Source organism: Xenopus tropicalis, chromosome 3 (genome assembly GCF_000004195.4).
Source record: "Xenopus tropicalis strain Nigerian chromosome 3, UCB_Xtro_10.0, whole genome shotgun sequence".
Taxonomy (NCBI): Eukaryota; Metazoa; Chordata; class Amphibia; order Anura; family Pipidae; genus Xenopus; species Xenopus tropicalis.
The window spans coordinates 149,220,144-149,238,431 of NC_030679.2; the positions used below are offsets into that span (position 1 = coordinate 149,220,144).

General features: G+C 39.7%; 2 protein-coding genes across 2 annotated transcripts; both read left to right on the plus strand.

Moving 5' to 3' along the window:
• Window positions 1-2,813: 2,813 nt before the first annotated feature.
• LOC116409613 (olfactory receptor 11L1-like) lies at window positions 2,814-3,524 on the plus strand (the record flags this gene model as incomplete). The annotated part of the gene is made up of 1 exon (XM_031898342.1): window positions 2,814-3,524. A coding segment is annotated over one exon (711 nt), but the record flags the coding sequence as incomplete, so codon positions are not given.
• A 3,964-nt stretch (window positions 3,525-7,488) lies between these two features.
• Window positions 7,489-8,334, plus strand: LOC116409614 (olfactory receptor 11L1-like; the record flags this gene model as incomplete). Its single annotated transcript, XM_031898343.1, has 1 exon — window positions 7,489-8,334. A coding segment is annotated over exon 1 (846 nt), but the record flags the coding sequence as incomplete, so codon positions are not given.
• Window positions 8,335-18,288: the final 9,954 nt, after the last annotated feature.

Sequence of the window (18,288 nt, forward strand, 5' to 3'; positions counted from 1 at the left end):
TTTCTGCCTGATGTAACAGTGAAGGGGGTTCGTCTCTTGTGCCAAACATGTGTTGGAAAACAGTATACACTTTATCCCCAAGTGATTCCTACCTGTCAAACATCTCATTTTATAATTATAACATTGGACCTCACTTTACTGCCATAACAGCCTTCTGTGCAGGGGTTCCTCTAGTTCATTGTGGAATGTGATTCCATGCTGCCCCAAATGCATTAGTAAGGTTGGGCACTGATGTTAGGGATCTTGCCTTGCTCATAGTCAGCATTTCATTTCATCCCACAGGGTTTCAGTTGGTTTGAGCTTAGGGCTCTGTACTGCATTGTCATGCTGGGAGAGGAAAGGACCTTCCCTAAACTATTGTGACAAGGTAGGAAGAATGGAATTGCCAAGTACAGTGTAGAGTTAACATTTGTTTGAAATCAGGGAACGTGAGCAAACCATGAAAAACAGGCCCAGGACATTATTCCTCCTCCACCAAAGCTTACCATTAGCTTCATGCATTCAGTCAGTTAGCGTTCTCTTGATATTCCAACCTCAGATTTGTCCATTAGAGTTTTGGATGAGGAATCATTGCTCCATTGAAAAGGGTTCCATGGCAATAAACTTTACACTAGTGATGAGCGAATCTGTCCCGTTTCGTTTCGCCCAAAAATTTGCGAATCTTTCAAAAGATTCGCCAAACTGAGGAAAACCAGCGAAATGGAGAAAATGTTGCTCGTCAACAAAAATTTGTCGCCAGCCAATATTCTTTTGTCGCCAGCGGCTATTATTTTCTCGCACAGCTATTATTTCATTGCGTGGCTATTCTTTCGTCGCCTGCAGCTATTCTTTTGATGTGGGCGACAATTTCTGGACGCGCAGAGAATTTTTCCGCAGCAAATTTTTCCATCCGTTTCGCGAAACTATCCGCCAATGGTGAAACGAGGAAATTCGCCGCGAATCCATGGCTGGCAAAACATTTCGCCCATCACTACTTTACATGACTCTCGATGTTGAGAATGTGCATAATGACAGCTGAAAAACTTGTGAGCTACTGCCCAGCGATAAAAATGCATGGTCTAGACATGTTCCATTTCTCCTTTTCCTTTCTTCAAAGGGACCCCAAATGTTTTTTTACTCATGAGCCACAATCTTATGTAAAAAGTATTGGTGAGCCACACAAGCATGAAAAAATTCTTTGCGGGTGCCAAATAAGGGCTGTGATTGGCCCATGTGGACTTCTAGCCTGCAGGAGGCTCTGTGTTTCCAAAACTTGCCTCTAAGGCAAAAATTAAAAAATGGACACCTACTTTGAGTGCAGCATTATCAAAGGGGCGGTTAGCAACATGTTTCATGAGTCACTGGTTGGGGTTCACTGCTCTCACATCTTCACTAGCTTCTGTCCTAATTCAACTTCCTTTGTAACACACTTACCATTGCCGTGAATGAGCTTTCTCCTGCCAGGTTATGGCACTAAAGAGTCCAACACTAGTGTACAGAACCTCTCTCTACTCAAGATATTATTGAGCACTTTAAAAAGAAATAAGAAATGAAATTGCTCAGCATTGTATCCTAGCCATCCACCATTTTACTACATTCTCTCTTAATCCTATTCCTTACAAGCTTTTTTTTCAAGCCCAACCCATCTAGTCCATTGTCCCTCTCTAAACTTGAATCATTCCCTCAAAATTAAGGACTGCCCTAACTACCTCTGTACTGAGAAAAGCCTTCTTGATCCCTCCAGGCTCAGTAATCTCAATTCCCAACTTTTTGCTTCCCATGCACTCTAATCTACTTTAGTGCTAAGTATATAACCAACTGGACAATCTGCTTGTTTACTGAGCATTCCTCAAAAATAGTGATGAGAAAATTTTTTCTCCAAGCATGGATTTGCTGCAAAATTTCACCTTTTGCCATTGGCAAATTTTGTTGTGGGGTATTTCAATGGTGAACTCACTTAATCGATATACAACAATAATAGTTAGAAATTGAAATTTGTTAATACAAACTTAATTACTCTATGGACTGTTTATTTTTAGTGACACAGGAGGCTCTGGAGATGTCTCAGAAGGTTTGCCATGTGTGTATATTAGACTGCTGCTTGATAAAAAGAGAACTCTTTGACACTTGCACTGGATACACCATTCTGGGGGCCAGAGATCCGCTCAGTGTAATATTGAATGACTGTGTCTCCAGGATGCTCAGTTTATTAAGCTGGTACTACGGTTGGTACTATGTTACTGGGGATTCAAGGTAAAACTGGGTCACATTAAACACTAAAATATGTTCATTTACACCTCACTGCATAATGTTTTTTGTTCTAAAACTGTGTTTCTAAATGGTTTGAATGCCACGTCAATTTGTTCTGCCATAGTAACGATTTATTTTGTCTACTTTTTGTCTGTTTTGTCATTTAGCAGCTAAAAACCCTTCTTTATAGGCTCATATTCCTCCATTTCTTATATACTAAGCCCCTTTGTTGCACCCTTGGAGTCAGTATTGCTGAGCTGCTCTGAAGGCCATTATAGATCTATAGTGGACGTGTACTCTACAGCATCTGAAAGAAAATATAGATTCACAAGTAGTCATAAGGAAGTCGGAAAAGCAAAGGATTTCTGTTACAATTAAATGGAATTTTGCTCTTTAAAAAAATGCAGAACCACTCAATGGTCACTGAGATTTGCCTTTTGGGATTTCAGCATCTCAACAATTTCAGGATCCTGACTTTTTCTTTGATTCTTTTGATTCACATACTGACCACAGCTGAAAATGCCCTTGTCATAGCATTGGTAACAGTCAGCCGAGGTCTTCAGTCTCCCATGTTCTTCTTTCTCCAACAACTCTCCTTCTCTGATCTCCTGCTGTCAGTGGTTATTGTGCCCACCCTGCTCAGAACTGTAATGAATGAAGGAGCTAAAATATCCCTTATTGGCTGTTTTGTACAACTTTATTTATTTGGTATCACTGAAGCTTTACAGTGTTTCCTTCTAACTGTGATGTCCTATGACAGATATCTGGCCATCTGCAATCCCCTGCGTTATTCTTCACTAATGAGCCACAGAGTCTGTGTTAAACTAATTGCCATATCGTGGCTGCTTGCCCTTAGCATTACACTAGTTGCTCAGATCCCTGTAGCTACACAAGAGTTCTGCAACCAAAATACCATCAACCATTTCTTCTGTGATTACTTTCCTCTCCTGGAACTTTCCTGCTCAGACACCTCCTTGGCACAGATATTGGCAATCACAGTATCTGTCCCTGTAGTTCTTTTCCCCTTCATGCTCATCATTGGATCCTATATCTGTATTGCCCATGAAATCCTAAAGATAGTGTCCAGTATTGGGAGACAAAAAGCCTTCTCCACCTGCAGCTCCCACTTGGCCGTGGTCTCCATATTTTATGGGACTCTCATTGTTACCTATGTGGTTCCCCCAAGAAACCAGTCACAGACCATTAGCAAACTCCTTTCCCTTTTATACACTGTAGTGACTCCTTTTATTAACCCAATGATTTACAGCTTGAAAAGTGCAGATATGAAAAATGCACTTGAAAATATTTTACAATAAAATAATTTGGTTCATAGCATAATACTACCTTTGCTTATAGTTATCAAAAATGACAATTTTTGTCAAACACAATTCTTTAACTTTTAGCCAAGTAGTTGTGTATTTGAGATTTTTTTTATTGATGCTGTAAAGTCTTCCATTAAACATATTTCATTTGCTATCTGGTACCACTTATCTATTGTAGGTGGAGTCTCTTTCCTCCAATGTATTGGAATAAGTGCATTAGCTAATACCAGCTATTGGAGTAAAAGATCTCTATTACTGGTGTCAGTAGGCTCGTATCTATGAGACAGCACTATGAATAAAGCTTCCAGTTTCACTTGGCAACCTATTATCTCAGATGGCAGATGGCAGATATCTGGGATCAGTAGGTCTGTACTTTTGGACAATGAAACCATATGTGGGCCAGATCGCCTTTTCCTATATTGTATTTCCAGCATAAGTTGGAGTTCTATAATGCTAGATATAAAGTTTGGTGGAGAAGAATGAATGATTTGCTGCAGTTTCCATGGTTTGGACTGGGCTTTTGGTCCCATAAAAGCAAACCTTAAGGCTCCATCATACAATGACTATGAAGATTTTCATTCATCCAGGTCATGGTATATCTAATATAAATACATCTAAAGCAACTGGACTTGCTGAGTAATCAATGAAGATGTTTTACTCCTCATCCGAGAAGCTTCTTCAATTCAACTGACTGGTATGGGAAGTCCTCAGCATATAAACCCTTCCACTAATCCATCTGTACCCCGGCAGTTTCTGAACTTTTCACTCATCCATTTATGCAACTCTAACAAGTAACAGCTGTTTCGATGAGTTGCATGATACTTTGGTAATCCTTTCAAAGTAACTCCACAGCATTCACACCTCTGTGAGTTTCAGGTGTCACCTCTCTGAAGAGTTACAACGTGCCATTGTGATTGGATTAATGGAAGAGTATATATGCTGAGGACTTCCCATACCAGTCAGTTGAACTGAAGAAGCTGCTCGGATGAGTAATGAAACGTCTTCAATGATTACTTAACAAGTCCAGTTGCTTTAGATTTAGTTATACTAGATATCATACAATGACATTCCTGACAACGATGTGCTTTCTACATTGTGGAACAGTTTGGTGAAGGCCCTTTCCTGTTTCAGTACAATAAGGCCCCCATGCTCAAAGCCAGGTCCATATAGAAAGGGTTTGTTTGGATAAAAAAACATTTAACTGTACAAAGCCCTGACATCAACCCAAACAACCATCTAGTGGGAACCATGCTAAGAGAGGCAGTTTCATATCCCTTTGGTTTGGGAATGAGATGTTGGACATTCAGATGTGTGACCAGACCCTATTGTGTAACCAGACTCTATAGTGTGACCAGGTACAGCACAGGGGTCCCCAAACTTTTTTTTTTTACCCATGAGCCACTATCAAATGTAAAAAGATTTGGGGGAGCAACACAAGAATGAAAAAAGTCCCCAGGGGTGCCAAATAAAGGCTTTAATTGGCTATTTGGTACCCCTATGTGGACTGGCAGCCTACAGGATTCTTTGTTTACCAGTATACCTGGATTTTATGCAACCAAAAAAAATAAATCAAACCGCCAGGAATTCAAAAATAATCTTCTGCTTGGAGTCACTGGGAGCAACATCCAAGGGGTCAGTGAGCATGTTGCTCATGAGTTGGGGATCACTGGTATAGCTGCTAAGGTAGCAGGTAGGTACCAATAACCCATGGATATTGCTAGCATCTCAAAAGTCCTGTCCATAGACCTGTAAAATGGTTATACATTAATAATATAAGACTAATCTGTATTTCTATAAACTGAGCAGCTATAAATAATATCAGACTGTAGTGCATTCTAAAACACCACTATTGACTACTCTTCAGTATGGCTAAGGTTCATAATCTGTACTTTTGGCCCTTTTTAGTTTAGCCTACCCTAAACAGAACATGGGTTTACTGGGGCTCATTTATGAACACTGGGCCAATTGGCAGATGGGTAGTAACCCATAGCAACCAATCACTGACTGACTTTTCTCAGCCAGCTGCAAGTTGACTTTGTCACCAAAAGCCTTGTGTGCATGGATGTTTCAGCTTCCCCACAGTTCAATGGTGTGTAACCCCTTATTTGGCTGTAAAAACAGGCAGTGCCAGCCAGAATGGGTTTAGATTATGGGGTACATGGGACTCAATCCCTCAGACGAGCTTTTGCTAAGTGGAAATATCCCGGGGCGCAGTGCAACTACAACTCGCTGATGTTGTGTGTAAAATAAATGGAAAATAATGGACTCCAAAAGGTTTTTGCTGATGAACAAATGATAATTAGGTTTATTGTCCCAGACAATTAGCTCACAGGGTTAGATCATACTCACAATTGCAGACATAGCAGTAGCCCCCTCTGAGGACAACAAGAGAGGATGCCCACCAGTTTATCTCATGTTTATGTGGTAACATTTTGTTTGCTGTGCGCTAAAAGATGCACCAGTTTTTAAAGTACCCCTTGTACATGGTCTACTCATGCCCCTTCTTGCCTACACCCTCAACTTGCCTCCAAGACAAAATTAAAAAAACGGACACCTACTTTGAGTGCAGCATTATCAAGGGGTCACTGGTTGGGGTTCACTGCTCTCACATCTTCACTAGCTTCTGTCCTAATTCAAGTTCCTTTGTTACACACTTACCATTGCCCTGAATGAGCTTTCTCCTGCCAGGTTATGACACTAAAGAGTCCAACACTAGTGTACAGAACCTCTCTCTACTCAGTATATTACTGAGCACTTTAAAAAGAAATAAGAAATGAAATTGCTCAGCATTGTCCTCCTAGCCATCCACCAGTCCCTCTGTGAATCAAGACATTTCAGAACCTCCTCACTCATCTTACTACATTTTCTCTTAATCCTATTCCTTACAAGCTTTTTTTTCAAGCCCAACGCATCTAGTCCATCATCCCTTTCTAAACTTGAATCATTCCCTCATAATTAAGACCTGCCCTAACTACCTCTGTACTGAGAAAAGCCTTCTTGATCCCTCCAGGCTCAGTAATCTCAATTCCCAACTTTTTGCTTCCCATGCACTCTAATCTACTTTAGTGCTAAGTATATAACCAACTGGACAATCTGTTTGTTTACTGAGCATTCCTCAAAAATAGTGATGAGAAAAATTTTTCTCCAAGCATGGATTTGCTGCAAAATTTCACCTTTTGCCATTGGCAAATTTTGTTGTGGGGTATTTCAATGGTGAACTCACTTAATCGCTATACAACAATAATAGTTAGAAATTGAAATTTGTTAATACAAACTCTTAATTACTCTATGGACTGTTTATTTTTAGTGACACAGGAGGCTCTGGAGATGTCTCAGAAGGTTTGCCACGTGTGTATATTAGACTGCTGGTTGATAAAAAGAGAACTCTTTGACACTTGCACTGGATACACCATTCTGGGGGCCAGAGATCCGCTCAGTGTAATATTGAAAGACTGTGTCTCCAGGATGCTCAATGTATTAAGCTGGTACTACGGTTGGTACTATGTTACTGGGGATTCAAGGTAAAACTGGGTCACATTAAACACTAAAATATGTTCATTTACACGTCACTGCATAATGTTTTTTGTTCTAAAACTGTGTTTCTAAATGGTTTGAATGCCACGTCAGTTTATTCTGCCATAGTAACAACGATTTATTTTGTCTACTTTTTGTCTGTTTTGCCATTTAGCAGCGGAAAACCCTACTTTATAGGCCCATATTCCTCCATTTCTTATATACTAAGCCCCTTTGTTGCACCGTTAGAGTCAGTATTGCTGAGCTGCTCTGAAGGCTATTGTAGATCTATAGTGGACGTGTACTCTACAGCATCTGGAAGAATATATAAAATCACAAGTAGTCATAAGGAAGTCAGAAAAGCAAAGGATTTCCTTTACAATTAAATGGACTTGTGCTCTTTAAAAAAATGAAGAACCACTCAATGGTCACTGAGATTTTCCTTTTGGGATTTCAGCATCTCAACAATTTCAGGATCCTGACTTTTTCTTTGATTCTTTTGATTCACATACTGACCACAACTGAAAATGCCCTTGTCATAGCATTGGTAACAGTCAGCCGAGGTCTTCAGTCTCCCATGTTCTTCTTTCTCCAACAACTCTCCTTATCTGATCTCCTGCAGTCTATGGTTATTGTTCCCATCATGCTCAGAACTGTAATGAATGAAGGAATAAAAATACCCCTTATTGGCTGTTTTGTACAACTTTATTTATTTGGTATCACTGAAACTTTACAGTGTTTCCTTCTAACTGTGATGTCCTATGACAGATATCTGGCCATCTGCAATCCCCTGCGTTATTCTTCACTAATGAGCCACAGAGTCTGTGTTAAACTAATTGCCATGTCATGGCTGCTTGCCCTTAGCTTTACACCAGTTGCTGTGATTTCTGCAGCTACACAAGAGTTCTGCAACCAAAATACCATCAACCATTTCTTCTGTGATTACTTTCCTCTCCTGGAACTTTCCTGCTCAGACACCTCCTTGGCACGGATATTGACAATTGCATTGTGTTTTCCTTCACTTCTTTTCCCCTTCATGCTCATCGTTGGATCCTATATCTGTATTGCCCATGAAATCCTAAAGATAGTGTCCAGTATCGGGAGACAAAAAGCCTTCTCCACCTGCAGCTCCCACTTGGCCGTGGTCTCCATATTTTATGGGACTCTCATTGTTACTTATGTGGTTCCCACAAGAAACCAGTCACAGACCATTAGCAAACTTCTTTCCCTTTTATACACTGTAGTGACTCCTTTTATTAACCCAATGATTTACAGCTTGAAAAGTGCAGATATGAAAAATGCACTTGAAAATATTATACAATAAAAAACATTTACAAAGCTTAAACCTTGGTTTACAATTGTTTTTTTCTACAAATTGTTAATAAAACATAATGGCATTGGTATATATAATAAGCGTATTCATGTTTTAGAGTGAGAGCAGCCACATGATTTCCCACAAGACCATTTATAGTTCAAAAGTCTCCTACTGGTCTCCTACTGTTTTTTTTTGTCAAGAAAGCTGAAGATCCCCTACAACAGTGATCCCCAACCAGTGGCTAAGGGGCAACATGTTGCTCCCCAATGCCTTGAATGTTGCTCTCAGTTCCCCCAAACCAGGGAGTTATCTTTGAATTCCTGACTTGGGGGCAAGCTTTGGTTGAATAAAAACAAGATTTACTATCTGTAAGCTGATAGGGTGCATAGAGGCTGCCTAAAGCCAATCCTAGACCTTATTTGGCTCCTCCATGAACTTTGATGGTGCTTGTGTTGCTCTCCAAGTCTTTTTACATTTGATTGTGGCTCACAAGTAAGAAAGGTTGGGGACCCCTGCCCTACAATATTTAATTCCTACTGTGATCAAATAATTTATACTTGGTAGATGGAACCCAAAATCCTTAGCAATATTTGCTGGATAAAAGTCATTGAGGTCATATTCTGGTATCACTTATAAAAGGGGATATATATTCTTCAGTCAGTCAAATTCTTTGCTAACGAGCAAGGCAACCATCAAGGTGAAGGTAAGAACGATCTCAGTGCAATAAATGTTACATTTATCTCGTTATTTATCTTTAGAAGGAAACAAAAGGGGGAAAAAAGGGAGGTAGCAAACTTAAAAAGACACAAAAAGCCGACAGATGAAATATTCAGTTACTCTGATATTGGATACGATATCTAATAAAATATACTGTTCAAGATTTACTGATACATTTTTATAACTTAAGCTTCCAGTTGTCATATGCAGAGGTTCATAGTATAATACTACCTTTTGCTATAGTTATCAAAAATGCCAATTTTTGTCAAACACAATTCTTAAACCTTTAGCCAAGTAGTTGTGTATTAGAGATACTTATTTTTTATTGATGCTGTAAAGTCTTCCATTAACCTTTTAACTGCCAGCCATTTTGGTCAAAGTGGAACTTGTATTGCCAGGCAGTTTTTGAACATTTTGCACTGTTTTACTTTAGGGGCCTTTCCTCGGGGGGGACTTTTAGTTTACCCAGGAAAACAGTATATAGTACGCTCACCCCAGAAAGTCCTATATTTTTGGAAAGTACGCATTCCCCCGAATCTAAAATGGGTACCTGTGTCTTTCTACTCCGAAGTACCAAGCTGCAAACCTTTTCTAAATTTATCAATTTTGATTACATTTTCAAAAATCCCCTCAAAGCTTCCACTTTGCAGCATCTTTTCTCCCACATAGAATTAGGTACCAAGATAAAACACCCTTAATTTTAACACAAAGTGTCCACTGAACAGTTTGATGCCTAATATGTATAGGTTTACCTAAGTATGTGGCATGTAGGGGCCCCAATGTGAACATACCCTCATATGATCTATCATTTCTGTCATTTCAGCTCCAGCAAAATCAACACATTCACATCATTATATGTGGGATAAAGCTAGTAAAACATACGCTCACCCCAGAAAGTGATATATTTTTGGAAAGTATGCATTCCCCCGAATCTAAAATGGGTACCCATGTCTTTCTACTCCAAAGTACCAAGCTGTAAAGCATTCCTAAATTTGGCAATTTTGATGACATTTCCAAAAATCCCCTCAAAGCTTCAATTTTGCAGCATCTTATCTCCCCCGTATCATTAGGTACCAAGATAAAACACCCTGATTTTTAATGCCAGGGGTCCACTGAACAGTTTGATGCCCAATATGTATAGGTTTACCTAGGTATGTGGCATGTAGGGGCCCCAATGTGAACATACCCCGATATGATCTATCATTTCTGTCATTTCAGCTCCAGCAAAATCAACACATTTCCATCATTTATGTGGTATAAAGCTAGTAAAAAGTACGCTCACCCCAGAAAGTCATATAATTTTGGAAAGTACACATTCCCCCAAATCTAAAATGGGTACCTGTGTCTTTCTACTCTGAAGTACCAAGCTGCAAACCTTTTCTAAATTTATCAATTTTGATTACATTTTCAAAAATCCCCTCAAAGCTTCCACTTTGCAGCATCTTTTCTCCCACATAGCATTAGGTACCAAGATAAAACACCCTTAATTTGAACACAAGGGGTCCACTGAACAGTTTGATGCCTAATATGTATAGGTTTACCTAAGTATGTGGCATGTAGGGGCCCCAATAGGAACATACCCTCATATGATCTATCATTTCTGTCATTTTAGCTCCAGCAAAATCAACACATTCACATCATTATATGTGGGATAAAGCTAGTAGAAAGTATGCTCACCCCAGAACGTCATATATTTTTGGAAAGTACACATTCCCCCGAATCTAAAATGGGTACCCATGTCTTTCTACTCCAAAGTACCACGCTGTAAAGCTTTCCTAAATTTTGGCAATATTGCAGCATCTTATCTCCCACGTATCATTAGGTACCAAGTTAAAACACCCTGATTTTGAAAACCAGGGGTCCACTGAACAGTTTGATACCAAATATGTATAGGTTTACTTAAATATGTGGCATGTAGGGGCCCCAATAGGAACATACCCCCATATGATCTATCATTTCTGTCATTTTAGCTCCAGCAAAATCAACACATTCACATCATTATATGTGGGATAAAGCTAGTAGAAAGTATGCTCACCCCAGAACGTCAGATATTTTTGGAAATTACACATTCCCCCGAATCTAAAATGGGTACCCATGTCTTTCTACTCCAAAGTACCAAGCCACAAAGCTTTTCTAAATTTGTCAATTTTGATGACATTTCCAAAAATCCCCTCAAAGCTTTCAATTTGCAGCATCTTATCTCCCACATAGTGTTAGGTACCAAGATAAAACACCATAAATTTGTACGCCAGGGGTCCACTGAATAGTTTGATACCCAATATGTATAGGTTTACCTAAATGTGTGGCATGTAGGGGCCCCAATGGGAACATATCCCCATAGGATCTATCATTTCAGCTCCTGCAAAATCAACACATTTACATCCTTTATGTGGAAAAAAAAAGTACACTCACCCCTGAAAGTCATATATTTTTGGAAAGTACACATTCCCTCGAATCTATAATGGGTACCCATGTCTTTCTACTCCAAAGTACCAATCCGTAAAGCTTTCCTAAGTTTGCAGATTTTTATAATATTTCAGAAAATCACATAAAAATGTTGCAATTTGCTGTATTTATCTCTTACAATTTCTTGATAAAGATCAGATAAAGGCAAATCACCCCAAATAGGAACACCAGAGGTCTACTGAACAATTTGATGCCCAATATGCATAGATATACCAAAGTCTGTGGTGTGTACTGACCCCAAAATGAAAATAGTGCATATGGATTTCTCGCCTGCCAACTCAGCTTTTGCACACAGAGCCCCCTGTCAGCGTATTATGTGCCGTAACCCCCCTAACTATACAGAAACCCCCAGAAAACTATATATTTTTGGAAAGTACACATTCTGACAAATCCAACAAGGGTAAAGAGTCCTTTCTACACCAAAGTACCAGATATTTCAGAAAATTGTTGCAATTTGCCGCATTTATCTCACACAATTTATTGCGTACAAAGGCAAATCACCCCAAATAGGAACACCTAAGGGCTACTGAACAGTTTGATGCCCAATATGCATAGATATACCAAAGTCTGTGGTATGTACTTAACCCAAAATGAAAATATCACATTTGGATTTCTCACCTGCCAACTCAGCTTTTGCACACAGAGCCCCCTGTCAGTGTATTATGTGCAGTAACCCCCCCTAACTATACAGAGACCCCCAGAAAACCATATAGTTTTGGAACGTACACATTCTGATGAATTCAAAATAGGCAAAGTTATTTTTGTACACCAAAGTTACACCTGGCAAAGTTATGCTAAAAACAGATCAGGAACACTAATACAAGGATATTGCCCAGGGGGCTGTCATCGCTAAAAACTCTTGTGCCGCTTCTGCAGAAGGCACCTTGTTCGCAGTTAAAGGGTTAAACATATTTCATTTGCTATCTGGTACCACTTATCTGTGGTAGGCGGAGTCTCTTTTCTCCAATTTTTGGAAAAAGTGCATTAGCTAATACCAGCTATTGGAGTAAATGATCTCTATTACTGGTGTCAGTAGGCTCGTATCTGTGAGACAGCACTATGAATAACGCTTCCAGTTTAACTTGGCAACCTATTATCTCAGAGCAGATGGCAGATATCTGGGACCAGTAGGTTTGTAGTTTTGGGCGATGAACTATATGTGGGCCATATCGCCTCTTCCTATATTTTATATCTCCAGCATAAGTTGGAGTTCTATAATGGTAGATGTAAAGTTTGGTCGAGAAGAATGAATGGTTTGCTGCTGTTTCCATGGTTTGGACTGGGCTTTGTGTCCCATAAAAGCAAACCTTAAGGCTCCATCATACAATGACATTCCTGACATGCTCCTTCTTGCCTACTCCCCTGTAATGGACACCCGTCCTGTTTTCTGCCTGATGTAACAGTGAAGGGGGTTCGTCTCGTGTGCCAAAAGTGTGTTGCAAAACAGTATACACTTTATCCCCAAGTGATTCCTACCTGTCAAACATCTCATTTTATTGGACCCCACTTTACTGCCATAACAGCCATCTGTGCAGGGGTTCCTCTAGTTTGTTGTGGAATATGATTCCATGCTGCCCCAAATGCATTAGTAAGGTTGGGCACTGATGTTAGGGATCTTGCCTTGCTCATAGTCAGCATTTCATTTCATCCCACAGGGTTTCAGTTGGTTTGAGCTTAGGGCTCTGTACTGCATTGTCATGCTGGGAGAGGAAAGGACCTTCCCTAAACTATTGTGACAAGGTAGGAAGAATGGAATTGCCAAGTAGAGTTAACATTTGTTTGAAATCAGGGAACGTGAGCAAACCATGAAAAACAGGCCCAGGACATTATTCCTCCTCCACCAAAGCTTACCATTAGCTTCATGCATTCAGTCAGTTAGCGTTCTCTTGATATTCCAACCTCAGATTTGTCCATTAGAGTTTTGGATGAGGAATCATTGCTCCATTGAAAAGGGTTCCATGGCAATAAACTTTACACTAGTGATGAGCGAATCTGTCCCGTTTCGTTTCGCCCAAAAATTTGCGAATCTTTCAAAAGATTCGCCAAACTGAGGAAAATCAGTGAAATGGGGAAAATGTTGCTCGTCAACAAAAATTTGTCGCCAGCCAATATTCTTTTGTCGCCAGCGGCTATTATTTTCTCGCACAGCTATTATTTCATTGCGTGGCTATTCTTTTGTCGCCCGCAGCTATTCTTTTGATGTGGGCGACAATTTTTGGACGCGCAGAGAATTTTTCCGCAGCAAATTTTTCCATCCGTTTCGCGAAACTATCCGCCAATGGTGAAACGAGGAAATTCGCCGCGAATCCATGGCTGGCAAAACATTTCGCCCATCACTACTTTACATGACTCTCGATGTTGAGAATGTGCATAATAACAGCTGAAAAACTTGTGAGCTACTGCCCAGCGATAAAAATGCATGGTCTAGACATGTTCCATTTCTCCTTTTCCTTTCTTCAAAGGGACCCCCAACGTTTTTTTTACTCATGAGCCACACTCTGATGTAAAAAGTATTGGTTAGCCACAGAAACATGGAAAAAGTTCTTTGGGGTGCCAAATAAGGGCTGTGATTGGCCCATTTGGACTTCTAGCCTGCAGGAGGCTCTGTGTTTCCAAAGCTTGCCTCCAAGGCAAACATTTAAAAATGGACGCCTACTTTGAGTGCAGCAATATCAAAGGGGTGGTTAGCAACATGTTTCATGAGTCACTGGTTGGGGTTCACTTCTCTCTTATCTTCTTAAGCTTCTGTCTTAATTCAACGTCCTTTGAAACACACTTACCATTGCCCTGAATGAGCTTTCTCCTGCCAGGTTATGGCACTAAAGAGTCCAACACTAGTGCACAGAACCTCTCTCTACTCAGGATATTACTGAGCACTTTAAAAAGAAATAAGAAATGAAATTTCTCAGCGTTGTCCTCCTAGCCATCCACCATTTCCTCTGTGACTCAAGAGAACATTTCAGAACTTCCACGCTCCTCACATCTTACTACATGCTCTCTTAATCGTATTCCTTACAAGCTTTATTTGCAAGCCCAATGCATCTAGTCCATCGTCCCTCTCTAAACCTGAATCATTCCCTCAAAATTAAGACCTGCCCTAACTCCCTCTGTACTGAAAAAAGCCTTCTTGATCCTTCCAGGCTCAGTAATCTTTTGCTTCCCAACCAACTAAGTGCTAAGTATATAACCAACCTGGACAATCTGTTTGTTTACTGAGCATTGAGCAAAATGTTTCTCCAGTCATGGATTCGATGCGAAATTTCACATTTTGCCATTGGAAAATTATTTTTCAAAATGTTGTGGGGTATTTGAATGGTGGACTCACTTAATCAACTAGGCTATACAATAATAATAATTAGTAATTGAAATTTTTAACTACAAACTCTTAAATTACTCTATGGACTGTTTATTTTTAGTGACACAGGAGGCTCTGGAGATGTCTCAGAAGGTTTGCCACGTGTGTATATTAGACTGCTGCTTGATAAAAAGAGAACTCTTTGACACTTGCACTGGATACACCATTCTGGGGGCCAGAGATCCGCTCAGTGTAATATTAAAAGACTCTCCAAGATGCTCAATTTATTAAGCTGGTACTACGGTTGGTACTATGTTATTGGGGATTCAAGGTAAAACTGGGTCACATTAAACACTAAAATATGTTCATTTACACCTCACTGCATAATGTTTTTTGTTCTAAAACCGTGTTTCTAAATGGTTTAAATGCCACGTCAATTTGTTCTGCCATAGTAACAACGATTTATTTTGTGTACTTTTTGTCTGTTTTGTCATTTAACAGCTAAAAACCCTTCTTTATAGGCTCATATTCCTCCATTTCTTATATACTAAGCCCCTTTGTTGCACCCTTGGAGTCAGTATTGCTGAGCTGCTCTGAAGGCTACTATAGATCTATAGTGGACGTGTACTATACAGCATCTGGAAGAAAATAGAGATTCACAAGTAGTCCTGAGGAAGTCAGAAAAGCAAAGGATTTCCATTACAATTCAATGGACTTGTAATAAAAATGCAGAACCGCTCAATGGTCACTGAGATTTTTCTTTTGGGATTTCAACATCTCAACAATTTTAAGACACTGACTTTTGCACTGATTCTCTTTGTTCACATACTGACCGTATCTGAGAATGCCCTTGTCATAGCATTGGTAACAGTCAGCCGAGGTCTTCAGTCTCCCATGTTCTTCTTTCTCCAACAACTCTCCTTCTCTGATCTCCTGCTGTCTGTTCTTATTGTGCCCACCCTGCTCAGAACTGTAATGAATGAAGGAGCTAAAATACCCCTTATTGGCTGTATTGTACAACTTTATTTCTTTAGTATCACTGAAGCTTTACAGTGTTTCCTTCTAAATGTGATGTCCTATGACAGATATCTGGCCATCTGCAATCCTCTGCGTTATTCTTCACTAATGAACCACACATTTTGCTTTAGACTAATTGCCATATCATGGCTGCTTCCCCTTAGTGTGACACCAGTTGCTCAGATCCCTGCAGCTACACAAGAGTTCTGCAACCAAAATACCATCAACCATTTCTTCTGTGATTTCTTTCCTCTCCTGGAACTTTCCTGCTCAGACACCTCCTTGGTACGAATATTGACAATCACACTATCTGTTCCTGCAATTGTTTTCCCCTTTTTGCTTGTCGTTATATCCTATATATGTATTGCCCATGAAATCCTAAAGATAGTGTCCAGTATTGGGAGACAAAAAGCCTTCTCCACCTGCAGCTCCCACTTGGCCGTGGTCTCCATATTTTATGGGACTCTCATTGGTATTTATGTGATTCCCACAAGAAACCAGTCACAGACCATTAGCAAACTTCTTTCCCTTTTATACACTGTAGTGACTCCTTTTATTAACCCAATGATTTACAGTTTGAAAAGTGCAGATATAAAAAATGCACTTGAAAATATTTTACAATAAAATAATTTGGTTCATAGCATAATACTACCTTTGCTTATAGTTATCAAAAATGCCAATTTTTGTCCAACACAATTCTTTAACTTTTAGCCAAGTAGTTGTGTATTTGAGATTTTTTTTATTGATGCTGTAAAGTCTTCCATTAAACATATTTCATTTGCTATCTGGTACCACTTATCTATTGTAGGTGGAGTCTCTTTCCTCCAATGTATTGGAATAAGTGCATTAGCTAATACCAGCTATTGGAGTAAAAGATCTCTATTACTGGTGTCAGTAGGCTCGTATCTATGAGACAGCACTATGAATAAAGCTTCCAGTTTAACTTGGCAACCTATTATCTCAGATGGCAGATGGCAGATATCTGGGACCAGTAGGTTTGTACTTTTGGACAATGAAACCATATGTGGGCCAGATCGCCTTTTCCTATATTGTATTTCCAGCATAAGTTGGAGTTCTATTATGCTAGATATAAAGTTTGGTGGAGAAGAATGAATGATTTGCTGCAGTTTCCATGGTTTGGACTGGGCTTTTGGTCCCATAAAAGCAAACCTTAAGGCTCCATCATACAATGACTATGAAGATTTTCATTCATCCAGGTCATGGTATATCTAATATAAATACATCTAAAGCAACTGGACTTGCTGAGTAATCAATGAAGATGTTTTACTCCTCATCCGAGAAGCTTCTTCAATTCAACTGACTGGTATGGGAAGTCCTCAGCATATAAACCCTTCCACTAATCCATCTGTACCCCGGCAGTTTCTGAACTTTTCACTCATCCATTTATGCAACTCTAACAAGTAACAGCTGTTTCGATGAGTTGCATGATACTTTGGTAATCCTTTCAAAGTAACTCCACAGCATTCACACCTCTGTGAGTTTCAGGTGTCACCTCTCTGAAGAGTTACAACGTGCCATTGTGATTGGATTAATGGAAGAGTATATATGCTGAGGACTTCCCATACCAGTCAGTTGAACTGAAGAAGCTGCTCGGATGAGTAATGAAACGTCTTCAATGATTACTTAACAAGTCCAGTTGCTTTAGATTTATTTATACTAGATATCATACAATGACATTCCTGACAACGATGTGCTTTCTACATTGTGGAACAGTTTGGTGAAGGCCCTTTCCTGTTTCAGTACAATAAGGCCCCCATGCACAAAGCCAGGTCCATATAGAAAGGGTTTGTTTGGATAAAAAAACATTTAACTGTACAAAGCCCTGACATCAACCCAAACAACCTTCTAGTGGGAACCATGCTAAGAGAGGCAGTTTCATATCCCTTTGGTTTGGGAATGATATGTTGGACATTCAGATGTGTGACCAGACCCTATTGTGTAACCAGACTCTATAGTGTGACCAGGTACAGCACAGGGGTCCCCAAACTTTTTTTTTTTACCCATGAGCCACTATCAAATGTAAAAAGATTTGGGGGAGCAACACAAGAATGAAAAAAGTCCCCAGGGGTGCCAAATAAAGGCTTTAATTGGCTATTTGGTACCCCTATGTGGACTGGCAGCCTACAGGATTCTTTGTTTACCAGTATACCTGGATTTTATGCAATCAAAAAAAAATAAATCAAACCGCCAGGAATTCAAAAATAATCTTCTGCTTGGAGTCACTGGGAGCAACATCCAAGGGGTCAGTGAGCATGTTGCTCATGAGTTGGGGATCACTGGTATAGCTGCTAAGGTAGCAGGTAGGTACCAATAACCCATGGATATTGCTAGCATCTCAAAAGTCCTGTCCATAGACCTGTAAAATGGTTATACAATAATAATATAAGACTAAT